At 35.2% G+C, this 18,488-nt stretch overlaps 1 protein-coding gene across 3 annotated transcripts; it reads right to left on the bottom strand.

Moving 5' to 3' along the window:
- Positions 1-2,452: 2,452 nt before the first annotated feature.
- Positions 2,453-18,379, bottom strand: LOC126812309 (SUMO-conjugating enzyme UBC9-B). Of its 3 annotated transcripts, none has more exons than XM_050538642.1 (7): positions 18,252-18,379; positions 16,863-16,955; positions 13,143-13,226; positions 12,709-12,781; positions 9,998-10,107; positions 4,509-4,588; positions 2,453-4,142 (listed from the first exon to the last, which is right to left on the bottom strand). In XM_050538642.1, the coding sequence occupies exons 2-7, from the start codon at positions 16,926-16,928 to the stop codon at positions 4,067-4,069; spliced, it is 489 nt and encodes a 162-aa protein (XP_050394599.1). In that variant the 5' UTR covers positions 16,929-16,955; positions 18,252-18,379; the 3' UTR covers positions 2,453-4,066. The 3 variants fall into 3 exon arrangements, with proteins under 3 accessions (XP_050394599.1, XP_050394600.1, XP_050394602.1); XM_050538643.2 differs by lacking the exon at positions 18,252-18,379 and adding an exon at positions 17,829-18,019; XM_050538645.2 differs by lacking the exon at positions 18,252-18,379 and adding an exon at positions 17,075-17,139.
- Between the last annotated feature and the right edge of the window lie 109 nt (positions 18,380-18,488).

The raw sequence follows: 18,488 nt of genomic DNA on the forward strand, positions 1-18,488 counted from the left end.
TTTCAGCTGTCATGGATTTTTATAAAGTACCAAGCAATCGAATTGTTTATCACTCTGCATTCCAGATGTAATGCAACCTTTCCCTTTAATTTATGAATGAAAAAAGTCGAAGAGGATTGTAAGAAATGCTTATATCTGGAAGCACACCCCTATGAAAGCATTACCTGACTAAAAGGACTTATTAGGCGTGAAAGTTAAAGAGACAATCCGATAATATTTTGGAGAACTGCTTAATTTTGTGTTAAAATCCTCTACCTTAGGGTCGAGGAACTAACTCAATATATGTGATACGTTTTCAAACAACTTAAACCTGGCAGTCTTCATCTGGAAACGGAGACCGGTGTCCCAAGCTGTATTATGTGGTATCTGGAGTAAAACCAGACTTTTATATTAAAAAATAATGTGTAGGTGAAATTTACCTTTCGTTATCAAGTACAGTGCATGGGTCATTCATTGTATAGACCCCTAAAGGAACGGGAATCGATTATCAGGTCAGTGAGGTCACCCAATGAAAAAATTGACCCGAAATCTTAAAAGGGTTATGTGTCCGGATAAGCAGTTTTGACGTTCACGTCCAAACGACTCAATATTTTGAGCTGAAATTTTGGGACAAGGTAAATATACCATTCCTCTATATTTTGGTGCTTAAATTTTATATGTACTCAGTCTTATATTTTTGAAATTCTGTTCAAATCGGGATAGTCCCTTTAATCTCGAAAGGGAAGTGAAGCCAATTCAGTTGGGTTCAATCATAGACAACATCATACTCAAATTTGGCCTAAGTCACCATCTCGAAATGAGTATGGAAGTTTCAGGGGTCTATAATCTAGTTAATGTTCTTGCGTAGTTTGTCTCATTTTGGTCATTAATTTAGGTTGTTTTTGATGAATTGTTAAGATTGCTGCACGTTAAATATGCATAAGCTAGAAACACCAAGAAATACTCTGGAATGCAACATTTACAGTCAGTTTTTCAAAATAAATTTTGCGCCCGAATGGAGAGAAATCCCCCCCTCTCTCCCAGAGTGGGAACCCCTCACAGTGCAAGGATCAGAGTCACTATTCCCCCTGGTATATAGACCGATAATAACCAGAAATACACAAGATTTAAATATGGACTACCAGATGTAGAACTTTCCCCTCGAACTAAAAATGGTTTATTGGATTTGTCGATGAAAAGGAAACATTTGTTCTGTATAGGAATTAACCAAGAGGAGAGTTATTCTCTCATGGCTCATGATGGGTACACATAAAATTTGTTGAACCAGATATTTAACGTCTGTGAACCCATTTGTTTCTAGGACGCTGATTTCACACAAAATCTTATTTTCTATCCAGACAGACCTTCCGTATAATAACTTATTTGCATAAAGAGTTCATAAAAAAAAAAACCACATTTAAATATGGTTACCATTGGTAGTACTTTCCCCTCGAACTAAAAATAATTGTTTATTGTAATTTTCATGGACAGATCGAGGATCCCCGGAGTTTGACCTCATGAGGGGTTTCCACTCTATGGGGGTCTGGTGGGGTTCTCTCCTCAACCGCATGAAATTTCTTTTGAAACTGTGGTAACTATAGGTCTAGATGACATAGTACAAAAACATATCTTACAAGATTCTCGCTGGCTATATGGGGAAAATGCCATTTCATTGGCCAGATCTAAATATTAAGGCCACTTGCAGATTTCATCAAGGGTTAGGGCATGTGATTGTTGTCAGTAATTGTAGGTTAGAGTAAGCACTAGCCCTGTTTACATCTGGGCTTGACAAGATCTGCAGTGGGCCTTAATATTAAGATATGACCCCATTTTATTACCAGTACACTCAGACATTCACTGCTTTTTAGTAACTGACATTTGTTGTGAGTTGTGACCCACTATCCATCTGGTAATGCTTGCCAGTGATCATGTAGCAGCGAGTGAAAGTACACTGTCCCAAAGAGAGTGAGAAATAGTGTTTAACATCCACTCATCACAAACCAGGTCATTTTGGGACTTAACATGGTGCAATTTTATTTCAGTAATTATCTTGCGCATAGGTGTCCTTAGTAGTTGGATGAAACCAACAAGGTTAGGCAGGCAACACTACTGGTACTTCTTGTTCATATAGTCTGGGATCGAAACCATGCCACTTGATTCATTGACAGACCTTATGTCTGAATGAATGACAAGCTAGTTCAGTAAAGTCTATCAAACTTTCAATAAGCCAGATGCTTGCAGCAATGTTTTCATCACATCACGAACATTGCAAAGACAACTCTCTATTAAAGAGAGATAGAAATGGGGTTTAATGTCCACTCAAACCAAACTAGGTCATTTCGGGACTAACATGGTTTAATTTTATTTCAATAATTTGCATGTGCGTAGGGGTCTTTAGCAGTGGGAGGACCCGGAGAAAACCCACAAGGTTCAACTCTCTATTAAAAAAAACCCAACATAAATAAAGAACAAAGAAATAAAATATCTGATATTTTACTGGAATATGACAAAAACATAGTAACATTTACTTTTAAACAACTAAATTTACATCACACTGGAACAATTCCCCTGAATTAAGATCATCATTACTTAAATATATTATCTCCTGATCTTTCAAGATGTTATATAATGCACAGGTTAATTACATATATTTTATTTTAAATCGTATTAAGCATTTATTTTTGGGAAGGGGGGGGGGGGGGGTAATAACCCTTTGCACAAACCTCATTTATGTTACAAAGAGAAATTCATTCTATACAATTTCTGAAATATTCTTCCCAGACTGGTATGGTACATAAAACCAGTTTACCTAATTAATGCAGTCATAAATTAAAGATACATTATTCAAGAGCTTTAGGCCTTAAATGTTATATAAATTATTAATTAGACATTTATTAATACAAGACCATAATCAACTCTCTGGGCCATCGTATGGTTCTGATTTTAAGTAGATTAGAACGGTTTGGCCATTTAATGTTTTAATGGAAAAGCGAGGTTAAGTCTCAAATATACCAGTACCGTGGTAATGATAACAATCAATGCAGATATCTTGTCAAAACTACAGTGATAACTTGGCTCAGAATAAAGTAATTGAATGAAATTTTCAATATATTCATTTGCATTATCTATTTTGAACTATTATAGCAAGAACGGTCAGCTCTTTATCTAAATCTTACACCATGCATCTTTTATGTTTTAAATTGTAACCTACAAGGGCTACAGGAATGTTTGCCCATATTCTGATTACTGTGCAAATGAGTCATTACTAAAACTATTGCTTGATTTAAACACTTGTAACTTTGTTTTTTTTATGGTAAATGTTTCATGTTCTATTACTATGCAACTGAGTCGAAGACAAAAACTTCTTATTATTTTATCATTTATCTTTCAACAACCATTGATCTTTCAACCACCCTTCTTCTGATAAATTAAAAGATTTGAATGACAATCTTCAATGCAAAATAGTTACATGTATATTTTATGTGAAATGTACAAAATGAATGAATGAGGGGGCACCACAACGCCAACATTTATCTGAACAAATATTTACATTTGATTAATAACAGGTGATGAGATGGTTATGTACAGGCAATCAAAATGTACACCTTGTGTTATGTGCCGACTTTTTATTCTATTATTATTATCTACATAACAGTGTTTTTAAGAGAATTTTTGTAGAGAAAATTTATTTACTGGTATAATGTACGTAGCACTATAGTTTGAAAGAATAAGTTGGCCAATATTTTCTCAATGTGAAGGCAAAATATTTTGTAAGCAAGCACTGATATTTTAAATATTTAGAATACCGATATGCATTTGCTGTGTATAGTATTTTAAATGACAAGAGACTAGATGAGGAAAAGTCGAATTACAAACCATAACAATCGGTTCATATAACAATAGTCGTGGCAGCACTCAACATCTTTAAACTGTTTTCAATTATTCATAACCACACTGACAAAATGCACCAGCCTTTAGTCAAATGTTGTGGGGACCAGAAAACCTTTTCACATTTGAATTAACTAGTCCTAGTTATCAGTAATGGTTGCTGCAGTTTGTAGTATTAACATTAATCTAGCATTTATTTTCAAATTCCTACATTAGGATCTCTTAATCTAACTGCTTGTGCCCGAACTTTTCTTTCATATTCATCACGATTTTGACTGAAAAAAAAAAGAGAAAATAATAAATAATTTGGTCAAATCCAAAAACCTGGATAGTTTGTCAGCGCACCTTTTATTCAAACAAAATCCCAAGCTTTAAAAGAACAAAGATATAATGATCAGAAAGTTTTAATACTGAAGTTCTTCCTTGTGCGCAAACAAACAGCCATGCAAGATACACCCACATTTTGAAAGAGATGGATGGAGAAATGACAAAATTGGTAGGGCTCATCCTCTCATTTGTGTTCAACCTTTCATGAACCCTATGCTTCACACCAAATTCGAAAACAAAACGAATTCCTGAGAACAAAATGAAGAATCCCTGTGAATTTTAATGTCCTATAATGAAATATAAAATATTCGTACCAAAATATAGTATATGCTTCTGCCTGTGCTGGATCTTTTATATTTGGTTCATTTAATAATTCCTGTACACCTAATAAAATCTGAAAAACAATAAAATATAATACCATTATAAACAGTAATTATAATTTACAAGCCAACAGTGAAGCTGATGTCCCCTGCCGACATAGCAAAATAAATAGAAGACACATATTAATAAACTGCACATTTATGTTTTTGAAAAGTACTGAGCAAACAAACTGATTATCTAATCTTAGTCGAAATCAGAAAACGTTCACGATCGAACTTGGTCAAAGTGTTGAAGTACCTGGTAGTGAAATACACTAAGTTTCATCAGAATCAACTTTATCGCGTCCCAACTAATTAAATTCTTTATCTCTGCTTACCCTAAGCAGAAAATGCTCATCTTCGTATTCCATCAAGGCATTCACCCAATAAACACCTACACCAACATTCTAGCTCAATTAGAAGAAGAGTTATTGTGTCCCAAAATGTGTGACGCCAGTGACGGACAGCCAGACCCCTTCTCTTCGAAAGGCGGGGGACAAAAAATAAAATTAAAAGGTTTTGCTGATATTTCAACAGTTAAAGATTTTTAACATCACAACCATGTACTTTTGGTTTTTTCCCAAGAAATAAGGACAGTTTTTATATAAAGAACAGAAATTAAATTGGTGCAGTCTAAGGGTAGATTATCATGACCATTGTTCAACTTGTCTTAATACTTAAACCCAGGGACCGTACAAAGATTTGTTATGAAAGTTTCTTGTGGAATTTTATGATTTTTATTAAATTTTTATGTTTTTATCACATTTCATGACATTATGTTTTTATCATTATCAAATATTATGACTTGTTTATAGTGTTCAGCCAGTGTTATACGGATAAAAACATCCCACCAATAGCACTGGTGGTATCTATGTTCATATACCCACGGTGGCTAAGTGGGAAAGATGCTAGCTCGCTAGCCTAGAGGTCACTGGTTCGCTCCCGGTGTTGGCCGCGCAAGTTCATCAGGTTTTCTGGCGTGTTTTCCCTTTTCCAGTGATGCAGGATGCACACATGGAAAAGATGCATGTAATAGATCCCCTGGCAGTTAGAATTCAATATAAGAGTAGGCCTTAGCGCAAGTATCAGGGCAAAATTTCCCTCATAGCACACTGTATGGCATAAGCCCGACTTCATTAGCCCAGCTGGAGCAGAACAGTTAAAATACTGTCGACCATCTTATTACTTTTTTTCTTTTTTATTATAGTTATAACTGTTGATTTTATTGCCAGTAAATTTATTTGTTCTTTTTTACTTTTTTAGTATAGTTTATTAAATGATAAATGAGGCAACAGTTATAAACTACACTCAATTGATGATTGCATGTAATCATTATCAAAACATAACTTAACAGTGCAGAGGATGTACTAATACTACTAAACATTGTCCGTAAGTTCAACAGTCACCATGTGTTGGACTATTTATGTGGTATTGCACATAATATTCTGTGATAACTTTGTGCCAGTGAGTGCTATTATAGATAGTCAGTCACTCATTTATTGAATGCTATTATAGACAGTGTGTTAAGCAAACTGAACATGTATGATGATAATAAAGAATATTTAATTTTTAAATATTGGTTATTTTTAACATAAAGGACATAATTACAGAAAAACAAAAGATATCATCGGCAGTTGTCTCACTCCCACATATACCATCATAACATTAACTGAGTGAAAACTATCAAATAGAAAATGAAAGAACAGCAAGATGGGGGTCATAAAATGCCTGGATGATTTTCTTATTCAAAATAAACCAGCGGCTGCCAGGCAGGATACGCCCACATTTTCGAGAGATGGATAGAGAACAAGCTAAAAAGAAAGTGATTTTTCGTACAATCAGGGGCCATAATTCAGGAAGTTACGGTCTGATATGCGCGAACATCGAAAGGAAACGAGATCTTTGGGTTATAAACTTATATTTCAAGTTTCAACAAAATCGGATAAAAATTGTGACCTCTTTAGGTTCCACAACCTTGAAATACCATATTTTTACGCTATTTGAGAACGAAGGGCGGCCATTTTGCCTGTTAGTTTGGGGCCGATTTTCACGAAATTCGAACTCAGTCGTCCTTAGGGTGTAACGGTGATATAATAATATGTTTTTTTAAATCAGATTATGACCTCTATAGGGTCCACAAGCTAAAAACGTGATTTTTCGTATAATCAGGGGCCATAATTCGGGAAGTTACGTTCCGATATGCACGAATATCAAAAGGAACCGAGATCTTTGGGTTATAAACTTACATTTCAAGTTTCATCAAAATAGGATTAAAATTGTGACATCTATAGGGTCCACAACCTTGACGTACCATATTTATACACTATTTGAGAACAAAGGGCGGCCATTTTGTCTGTCAGTTTTGGGCCGATTTTCACGAGATTCGAACTCGGCCGTCCTTAGGGTATAACGGTGATATATAATAATACGTTTTTTTAAATCGGATAAAAATTATGACCTCTATAGGGTCCACAAGCTAAAAACGCAATTTTTCGTACAATCAGGGGCCATAATTCAGGAAGTTACGGTCCAATATGCGCTAATATCGAAAGGAACCACGATCTTTGGGTTATAAACTTACATTACAAGTTTCAACAAAATCGGATAAAAATTGTGACCTCTATAGGGTCCACAACCTTGATATACCATATTTTTATGCTATTTGAGAACGAGAGGCGGCCATTTTGTCTGTCAGTTTTGGGCCGATTTTCACGAAATTCGAACTCAGCCGTCCTTAGGGTGTAACGGTGATACAATAATACGTTTTTTTTAAATCAGATAAAAATTATGAACTCTATAGGGTCCACAAGCTAAAAACGCAATTTTTTGTACAATCAGGGGCCATAATTCAGGAAGTTACGGTCCGATATGCGCGAATATCGAAAGGAAACTAGATTTTTGGGTTATAAACTTACATTTCAAGTTTCAACAAAATCGGATAAAAATTGTGACCTCTATAGGGTCCACAACCTTGATATACCATATTTTTACGCTATTTGAGAACGAACGGCGGCCATTTTGTCTGTCAGTTTTGGGCCGATTTTCACGAAATTTGAACTCAGCCGTCCTTAGGGTTTAACGGTGATATAATAATACGTTTTTTTAAATCGGCTAAAAATTATGACCTCTATATGGTCCACAAGCTAAAAACGCGATTTTTCGTACAATCAGGGGCCATAATTCAGGAAGTTACATTCAGATATGCACGAATATCGAAAGGAACCAAGATCTTTGGGTTATAATCATACATTTCAAGTTTAAACTAAATCGGTTAAAAATTGTGACCTCTACATTGTTCACAAGCTAAAAACGTGATTTTTCGTACAATCAGGGGCCATAATCCATGAAGTTACAGTCCGATACATGCCAATATCGAAAGGAACCGAGATCTTAGGGTGATAAACCTATATTTCAAGTTTCATTGAAATCGGATAAAAATTGTGACCTGTAGACTGTTCACAAACAATTGTGGACGGACAGGGGCGACGACAATATACGTCCACATGAAAATGTGGGCGTATAAAAATTTATTACTGGGAGTAGCGATTTATGGTTAATCTTATATTTTAAACAAATTTTTTGTCTCATTTTCTTTTATGAGAAATAGTGAAATTTTATATCTTTATGATATTTTTTTATTTTATGATAATTTGATGAGAAATGATGAAATTTGATGAGAAATGATGAAATTTTATAAGAAATGACAAAATTTGATGAGAAATGACGAAATTTGATGAGAAATGACGAAATTTGATGAGAAATGACGAAATTTTATGAAAATATAAATGTATTTATATTTTACAGTCCCTGTTAAAACCAAAATTAATCAGTAACTGAAATTAATAGATCTGTTTGTGCTACTTAAAGTAGCTAAGTCTCTAACTCAATATCATCCAAAATCTTCCAACATTAAAGACACAAATTATTTGTCAATTTAAATTAACATTGATGCTGTGATCTGACCGGAAAAAGATGGGCTTCTGATATCCAATATTTAAGACAAAATAAACATTTTGCCATTGGTACACGAATCGTGTACCATAATGCGTTTCAGCCCCAGTTCTAGCAAGAGACTCGAGGAACGAGGCTAGACATACTGCACCAAACCAAACGGCGTATGTAGATTGAGACTGCGGGCTTATTTCGCGGAACATAACTGATTTGAAATTAGAGTAAAAAAGGACCATTGAATGTATATCAGTTTATATACATTCATATTACAGTATCAATTTCTAGGTCCCAAATGTTAGCGATTTAGCTCCTTTAAAACTGTTGCAAATTCTTTGATTGATTTCGATAATACTCTTAATTCCAAATTCATCAACACTAAATAAATGCCATATATCAGTGATTGGAAGAAGCATCAAGAATGCTGCCAATTTTTCCAAGGCTTCCATAAAACAGTGTTAACAAGCCTGGAAATAAGGCACCTGTCACGACACAAATTCAGGATTTGCCAAGCACAACCCATTCCAGTGCTTTTCTTTTTTCACTGAGTTTTGTTTATGATTTTGATACATATGCAAAATGAAGTGAAATGGGGTTTAACATCCTACTGTTCTGCTCGAACTAGGCTAATGAAGATAGGCATACGTCATACAGTGTGCTATGAGGGAAATTTTGCCTGGACAGTGGCGCTACAGCCTTCTCCTATATCGAATTCCAACTGCCCAGGGATCTTTTTTGTCCCATCCAAATGACTAGATAGCTATGCAAATTCCAATGATCTGTCAGCCAACACCAGAAGCGAACCCACGATCCCCAGACACCAACGTGTACGCAGAACCTCCTTTTTTGTCCCATCCGAATGACTAGATAGCTGTGCAAATTCTGATGATCTGTTTTATTTATGATTTTAATACATATGCAAAATGAAATGAAATGGGGTTTAATGTCCTACTCTTCTGCTCTAACTGGGCTGATGAAGACGGGCATACACCATACAGTGTGCTATGATGGAAATTTTGCCTGGACAGTGGCACTACAGCTTCTTTTATATTGAATTCCAACTGCCCAGGGATCTTTTTTGTCCCATCCAAATGACTAGATAGCTATGCAAATTCCAATGGTCTGTGTCAGCCAACACCAGAAGCGAACCCACGATCTCCAGACTAGTGAGCTAGCATCTTACTCACTTAGCCACCGTAGCTCTCTTACAACTAAAACTGTTATTTCCAGGCCAGGTTGTGTCCAGGAGCCAACTGGGTAGCTCCAGGCCCTACGACTATCATTCTTCCTTTTTTCTTAGGCAGAGAATAATTGATATGACAAGAAAACAAAACTAGCGTGATTCAATTTTCCCACATCCCACTCATAGATCATTTTTCGTCTCGGATGGGGAGATGGATTTTATTTACTTTGAAAAAATGCTAAATTTTTTGTTACAATCAGCACTGATGGGCCCTGCCCCAGACTCAACAATTTTATTAAACCCATGGCCATACCTGTCTTATAGTTACTGCTGGTCTCCAGTCTTTTTCTTCATCTAATAATGACAAACATACTGTCCCTGACGGATATACATTCGGGTGGAATAATGGAGGTTCAAATTTACCTGAAACAATCAATGGAAATATGTTATAATAGGGTTGGATTTGAACTAAATACACTTACAGGTAGCAAAGCCAGACATCGCTTGAATCTATTTTAAATGTCATTCAAGCAATTAGCCAAATAACAATAACATCAAGGATAAATAACCAATGTGACGCACTTGTATAAACAATATCCTAACACAATAGATAGGCAGAGAGAGAGAGAGAGATGGGATTTAACGTCCACAACACAAACTGGGTCATTTCGGGACTAACATATGGTTCAATTTTATTTCAATAATTCGCTTGTGCGTAGGGGTCTTTAGCAGTGGGAGGAAACCGGAGGGCTCAGAGAAAACCTACGAGGTTGGACAGGCGACCCTACTCCTTGTCACGTACAACTGGGGAATCAAAACCATGCCAGTTGACTCAATGACAGACTTTATGATACAGCGCGCACATGCTAACCATTCAGCCATCCACCCCCTCCCAATAGATAGGCAATAAAAGTGTCAACAACATTGCTGGGTTCATATGAGAACAGAAGCATATTTAGTAAGTAAATCAACATATTTAGTAGAAAAACCAGACCTGTGACACAGAATCTAAACCTTGTCATATTTTCTAAAACTAGACAATAGAATCTAAATATTAAACCGTAATGTACATGATGTCAGCTAATTAAATCATCAGTTAAATCTCATCACGTCACAGGGAATTACATGGTTCAATTGCTAATTAAACAGCTTAGATAACTAATTAATCTGTTAATTAATCAACACCGCCCGAGAAAGTAAACACTCTTAAACTCAACACTTATAATCTAATTATAATCTGGTCTCATAGCCCCACGAAGAAAGCATTCACAATATTTATAAATATGATTGATATTATAATGGTAAGGATACCCCCTACTCGGAATGATACAGATAAACTGCACACAACAATATACATCACCACAGTAACGAAGAGGTGGTTTATCGTTGATTACCCAGTCGTTGAAAATTACATTGATATTTTACTTTGAAAAATTGTCTGGATAATATTACTTTTATTCTTTGAATAAAATGGCTTCCAAGCTTAAATCTGTCAATGTCAATCGGAATATTTCTGATGACAGTTCGGCAAACTACGAAAACACACTGCTGCTGACACGAAAAAGAACATCCGACAAGTCTGTTCACCAGATATTGAGTTAATGAATATTTATTTGGTATTCTGGGCATTCCAGCTGATAAGAATAGAATGATCTGAGGTGATGATACCTACATGAATAATCTTACCCCAGCATATATACATGTATATACGTCTCACTTCATCAGTACATCTCACATACATTGCTAAATACCAAATGGATACACTAGATAACTTTATATCAGTAATTATTGAATTTTTGAAGCACGATAATTTACTCTGTACGATAATATCAAATAATTTATTTTACCAATATCGGGAGATATCGCGATATTTTTTTTCTGTATCATTGAACCTTACTATGGTTTGAAACTAAACATTAAATACAGATGCTCCCGCTAAAACAACACTACTACACGATACCCGGCTTGTAGTGCCAGCACCATATGTTTTCATGAGCGAAGATTACACAGTAGCTAGCCACTGGTACAAAATATATTTGCTGTTACTTATCCAACGGGTTAATTTAACAATAACAACAAACATAACTGTTAATAACCCTCTAATCACGCAGTATCAGTGCTTATTAGTAGCTAATTACCTTGTTATGTTTGTTGTTATTGTTAAATATCCTTTACACCTTGATTATCTCTATTACTGTTATTCTTAATCCATGCAGATGGTTTCTTATTAATTTCATATACATTGTCCACAAGTTTACTAAATTGTCATTTGTGCTTGATAACGATAAGAGGATACTTGTCGAAACGTCATGCTTTTAGAATAAACTAGTGATTGTATCCCATAAAAACTGTGTTCTGTTAATTTGTTCCCCGATCGCTAAATGCCACTTAAAGAATATTATCCAACGGGATCTGAAAATTATCTCTCTGTTTTACATTGTGGCGTGCTGTTTAGAGAGACTTGATCTCTCTGTTGTAATCCAAGTTTAGGATTACTGTTGTGAATTATTACATCGGAATATACCGATTCAAGGATTATTCATCCTGTCAGATTTTGATCATCAAGATCCTGTGTAATTCTGCCAACTTGGGAATTAAAACAGCAACACCAAGAAGACATCTGTAAAGGACAGTCTATAAACTACTACTTCAAAGCCGTAGGAGCACCCAGAGCAAAGATAATTTCAACTTAATACTGGTAAAATAAGACGGAATACTGTGAGCAATCCTGTACATTGATTCTGATCAATGCTGTTATACTCATACTTATACTCATTTGTTCCAATATCATTTTATCATTTGTATATATATTATTAAATCGGTTGTTGTGTAGATTTGTCTGATCGATGTATTCGGTGGATCGTGGATCTGTAAACTACAATCGATAACTGGAGATTGTAACACAAAAGTATACCCTATCTAGATTTTTGGTGATTAGGTTTTCAAATCAAGAGTATATCCTCAGTGAAAGTGAAAATAAGAGTTTTTATTTTTAGTTTGAAGTTGATTAAGTGTGTAACTTACATTTTGGTGGAGTACTTGGGTAATCATCTTTAAATAACATTCGGAGTGTATAAAGACCTCCTTCCCATGGTGTCTACAAAATAAATATGCAAATAAAAATAAGGCATTAACTACTGTAAAAGATTTTAAAGAGAGTGTTAGTAGTGCTCAACTTCATTTGGGGGATTGTAACTAGATTTAGTGAGCAATTATACCCTGTTATTATGATCACTTAAAGTTAATAACTGAAAGTTAATTACTTTTTCAAGATGAACTGTACAATCTTAAAAAGTTTGTACAAAGAAAGAAATTCAAGCTAGATTTTCGGGATTCTTGCACTTTTGAACAGTTATCTTCAATAAATGACTACAAAAACCACATTATTTTCATAATTATTTCGCTGTGGCTGTGCATGGGGCTGCTCCCATTTAGTGAATGAGCATTAAAATACTTACAGATTTCTTGCCAGGTATTTTACATTCCCAATTTAATAAATTTAAACTACCATCTGGATTTTTAACAGGTTTAGCTACAAAACCCTGAAATATTAAAAACCGTATGTTAGTGTTAGCTTTTAAATCAGATAATTTGACTTATGAGATTCCTCCAGCAAGGCCTAAAAAATATTGTGCTATCTTTCGTTTTCCCCATTCCTAATACATGTACATATAATACCTCATTGACCATAATATTTTCTAACATAGTTAATTTAAAAAAAAAAAACCAACCTTCCCCCCCCCCCCCAAAAAAAACCCAATGAATTATATAAGATTGCAGTCCTTTATAAAGACACTGGGAGTTATGGGGACCCAGAGGGTCAGACATTGGCTCACTAAACTGGAGGTGAATTCACATCGTTTTGGCTGGACAGGGTTTATTTGCTTGACATTACAAAGCATTCAATGCTTATTGTATGTAATTTTATAACAAGGCACATTTAAATTACCAATAATCAATCACAAGCTGCTTTTAAAGTAAATAGGATTTATTCAGCTGGTACTTGTGCCATATCGGTGTGGTTTCCCCTGGTCAGTGGTGCAGGATGGAGGACAGTGTCTAGTCGTTCGAATGGGGCAAAAAAAACAAAAAACCATGAGGTCCCATGTACACATTGACGTGCATGAAAAAGAACATTTAACAGAGGGGAAAATTTCATTTTAAAACAAATAAGAGAGTATTTAATAGTACGCAACATAGCTGTCCGTTTGTCCCCATAGTAGCGTGGTGGCAAATTCCTCCGTGATTAACAAGACTGAAACTTATATCGTCGGTGAAGTGTCAAAAGGGTGTATCTCGGGAAATTAGTCAAATATACTTTTTTTGCATTTTTAAAATCTCCCAATTAATATGCACATTTCTGTCTAAGCTGTGTATCTCTACGCCAATTATAACTCTTCTGAGTATCATGTGTCCAAATGTTGTATCTTGATTTGTGGAAATTTTGAAATGCAAAAGGTTTTATTTCTTAATCTTTAGAAATTCTTAGATACACCCTTTTGACACTTCACCGACGATATGGTCATTTTATGTACGTTCTATACGTCTGGAAAAGGTTTTGTGAAAGCCCTAATGTCAATAGCTGTTCGTTCATAATCACCCAATCACAGTCAATATTACAAAACTCCATGGCAATCAGGACTCACGCAGTCGGTCGCCAAAGTGGCGATTTGCATTTCAAAAATGGAAGTGGTGATTAAAATATGATTTTGGTGAAAATGTAACTGTTTTAGGGTACTTGCGATTCTTTTGGAGAAGAGGAGGAAAAAAAATTGAAATTCGAATCCTATCCTTGATAGCCCATTACCTTGAGTGCAGGGCTCTATAAAAGTTGAGTGTGCCTGCGCACACACTTGAAAATGTGCCTGCAGGGTCATACTGAAACACAGGGATGTAGCCAGGATTTGGTGACTGGTGTTAAAATATATTTGGCGAGCAGAGCGAGGCCAAAAAAAATTTGGGGAGGGGGCGTGGTCTTTTATTATGAAAATTAAACCCTTCTTGGTGTATTTTCAGAGCATCTGCTGCCTTTTGTATTTGGTTCAGTGCAAATCAAATTTCCATTGATATATTCAAATTTTACCAAATTCACTTAATTTTCATCAATGATACAGGGATCTAAAAACTTTTTGACACCACCCGACCGAGCATAAAATTGTCCCACCCCACTCTGTTTCTCTGGATAGATAAGTTGAGGACCTTTCGGTATTTATTGTTTTGTTGGGGTTTTTTTCAAATATTACTTTATTACTTTGAGATTAAAAATTATTAAAACAGTGTTTGTGTTTTATTTGAGTACAACCAATTATGACAACGGGTAGATATTGATAATTAAAACACGTTGTATTATTTGACTTGTTTGTAAAGTTGTTGTACGTGTCTCACGAATATTATTATTATTACGGTGGAATGAGAATCAGGTCAGGCAGAAACTGAGAAAGCTCTCATCGTCCTCCTAGTCCTACTCTCGGGCCGTAGCAAATCCACAGTCAACACAGGTAAGAAATAAAATAAGATCATCGTGAAAATTTGCAGGCACGTATTGGACAATTACGACATTCAAACCTTTAACATTGGAGTGCCGTAAATTGGTCTGGGTGACCTATTTACGGCAAATAAACAAATATAAAGACCGTAGAATAATTGTAAAATGAATAGACCTAGGCCTACACATCTTCTAAGTATAAATAAACAAAATACCAATACATCTTTCTTTAAACTAATTTGGGATGATAGGGTCTACTGCGGCACACAAAAATAAATTATGCCGTGACAGACATGGTTTGCGTACGTCGGCTTTTACCATGGCTTTGCCGTTTAATTGCTGCGGTAAATTTCGAGCGCCGAGTTTGTGTACAGAGAAGGACGAAGGGGTTTAAATACGACTGGGCCTTTTTCGATATTTTCTTTGTGCTGGGCGGCAAAAAATAGTGCCGGGCGCAGGCGCCGCCCGGCGTGGCTACATCTTTAAAAATGTGCCTGCAAAAAAAAATTTTCAAGCAAATGTGCCTGCGCACGCGGAAATATCGATGCCTGTTTGAGTGTCTATCAGACAGCATACATCAACTACTACAGTAACTCAGTAGGCCTAACTAGCTGATAATCCAGATCGAGTCATTAAGTAATAATGATCATTTGTCTTGGATAAATGATTAGGCTGACCTTAAAAATATCTTTGTTTCGCCTAACGCGACCGACTAACTAAAACCACCCCCGACTTAAATTATTTTATTGTACTTTTCCACGATCTTTTTATTTTATTTTGTGTGTCAACCTGAAATATATCATGAGAGTTATTTCCCTTTACTATGGCTATGGTTTGATTCATTATTGAAACTGGTTGATCAAGACGAAAGCGTCATAGGTGTCGCTTCTCAACAAAATGGTTGCAGACGAATACACGTCCATTCCCACGAAATGATTCTGCCTCTATGTCTGTGGTGCGTAGTTTTAAACATGACGACGATATTTTCAATATCCGTTTTCGAGAAAAATGAAGGCACAACCCGCACTATCGTTAAAAACGTGTTGAAGGAGTTTCACACTTCAAGCTCGTGGCAAATCGTGTGCGAGTCGATCATCACGAAAAATCCCGATGTCATTGATTTGTTTGCCAATAAAGAAGACGAATGTTTCCACCCGGAAAATTATTAAGCTGTCAAATTAGCTCTTAAGTTTAATAAAAACTTTCAGTTCGTTACTTTTTACGTCAGACCCCAAATTCATTAAACAAAATTAATGAATCTGTAGTATACAGCTAATAAGTTTTCTGTATTGATTTCTCTGACTTTAAAAAAAAATCTGAAAAAAAAACGACCTACCGACCCTTCTCCTCGATTGTGGGTCGGGTTTGGTGAAACAAAGATATTTTTAAGGTCAGCCTTACAGGTGATTTATACATGTACGTGCACCACAATGAGTAATACAGGACCTTGGTTTTTCGTCCCATCCAAACGACTATACGTTGTCCCTTGACAAGCCTTCTGTCCTGCTACACTGACAACAAGGGGGAACCACGCTGGAAAATCTTGATGAACTTCTCGGCCAATGCAGGAATCGAACATGGGATCTCCAGGTTAGTGAGCCAACGCCTTACTCACTTAGCCACTGTGGCCCCCACATTAGTTTATATGGCTCTAATTTTTTATAACTGACGAAAATTGCATACCAGTACTTACAAAAGGGTGATCCTTTCTCCAGGCTTTTCTTTCTTCTGCCAGACGACCTAACGCAATTCCAGACATTTTAACATAAATAATAATATCAATCAGCTGAAATGAAAAAATAAATTACCGATAAACAATTAAACAAATGGTAGGCCTACATATACATCGGTATATATATATATATATATACCGGTATATATGCTCATTAGTGTCAAATCAATTACCAGTGTAAAGTTCCAACTAGCCCTGAATAAGTTATTGTAGCCTATATTTATGTCAATTGTAATTCTTCTTTAAATTTAAAATGAAGGAATATGTTCATTTAAAAAGTTTTGTAATCAAATCGAAAAAAATCTAATCACAGATACATTTGAAATTCAAATTTGTGTGTATTTCAAAAAATCAAATTAATCTAGTATGTAAATTCTTTGCTAAATATCTACATGTGTTAACAATGCTAACCCAGCTTATCCATTTAACCTGATCTTTACCATGTAGTAAGCAGTATTTATAAGTTAAGTAAACACATATATTTTTTACATTTTATGTTGAAAGATGTAAAAAGATCATATTCTTTTTTAATAAAAGTAAAAGTGCATATTCATGAATAATCAAGTGGAAGAGGCCATAAATCTAGATAGGAAAAAAAAAAAATAATTGTTGAACTTGAAGTAAAAATTTAAAGTGGCTTCATTCAAAGTAATGACTTATTGACTTCCTAATTATGTCTCCACGGTACATATATACCTACAAAAAATCATTTACTTACAAAATAATTCACAGATATAGGCATGAGCAAAAAATCAAGGGTTTAAATCTAAATTTAAACTAAATATCTTTAAAAATACATAGACCCTATTAAAAACAAAATATTCAACTTAGCATTTTACAATTATTTTTAAAAACACAGTTGCTTTCCAGTAGAGAAGACGATTCCAAGTCAGACAATGAAAATCATGTCCATAATAAACTCCATACCTTGTGAGTCAAGTAATTGCAGTCTGTTCAGTGACTGAAAGTGCTAGTGGTTCAATCCTAGTTAATCTATGCTTAAAGTGGGTCATCTATGTGTACAGAATAAACAAATAAAACATTTAATAGGAATCAATCATTAAATTAGAGCCAGTAAAACATTCCCGACAATGAGAAAATCATTTTTGAACCGGTGAGCAGTCACATTACTTGGACGAGTCCATTTTTCGACTCGGTTTACTCAATGAGTAATCATTACTCAAACCGGTCGCGGAATTAATGGCGTCGACCGATCATTGATGGTGGCGGAAAATGATTCTCCGAAATGATAAAATATGGAAGAAACCGCTGAATGGAATTAAAAATAGAAATCGGTTCATGAAAGATTATTCCCTTATAAACAACATAACCAGTTTGTGTCAAACATACCTTATTTCTGGGGCCTTTATTGTCAAGTTAATGAGGACAACATGCAGCAAATTAAACCGTCTGACTACTCCCGCAACTTCTTACTCTCGCAACCACCGCGAATGTTCGAGAAACCGCGAAACCGGTTGCCTAAAATTTATATATAAATAATTATCTTACGACACGAAGAAATAAAACCAAATATATTACCATATGATGTTATTTAAAAAGATGGATACAATCGACAACGCACCGATT

The sequence above is a fragment of the Patella vulgata genome, chromosome 2, assembly GCF_932274485.2.
Source record: "Patella vulgata chromosome 2, xgPatVulg1.2, whole genome shotgun sequence".
In the NCBI taxonomy this organism is placed as follows: domain Eukaryota; kingdom Metazoa; phylum Mollusca; class Gastropoda; family Patellidae; genus Patella; species Patella vulgata.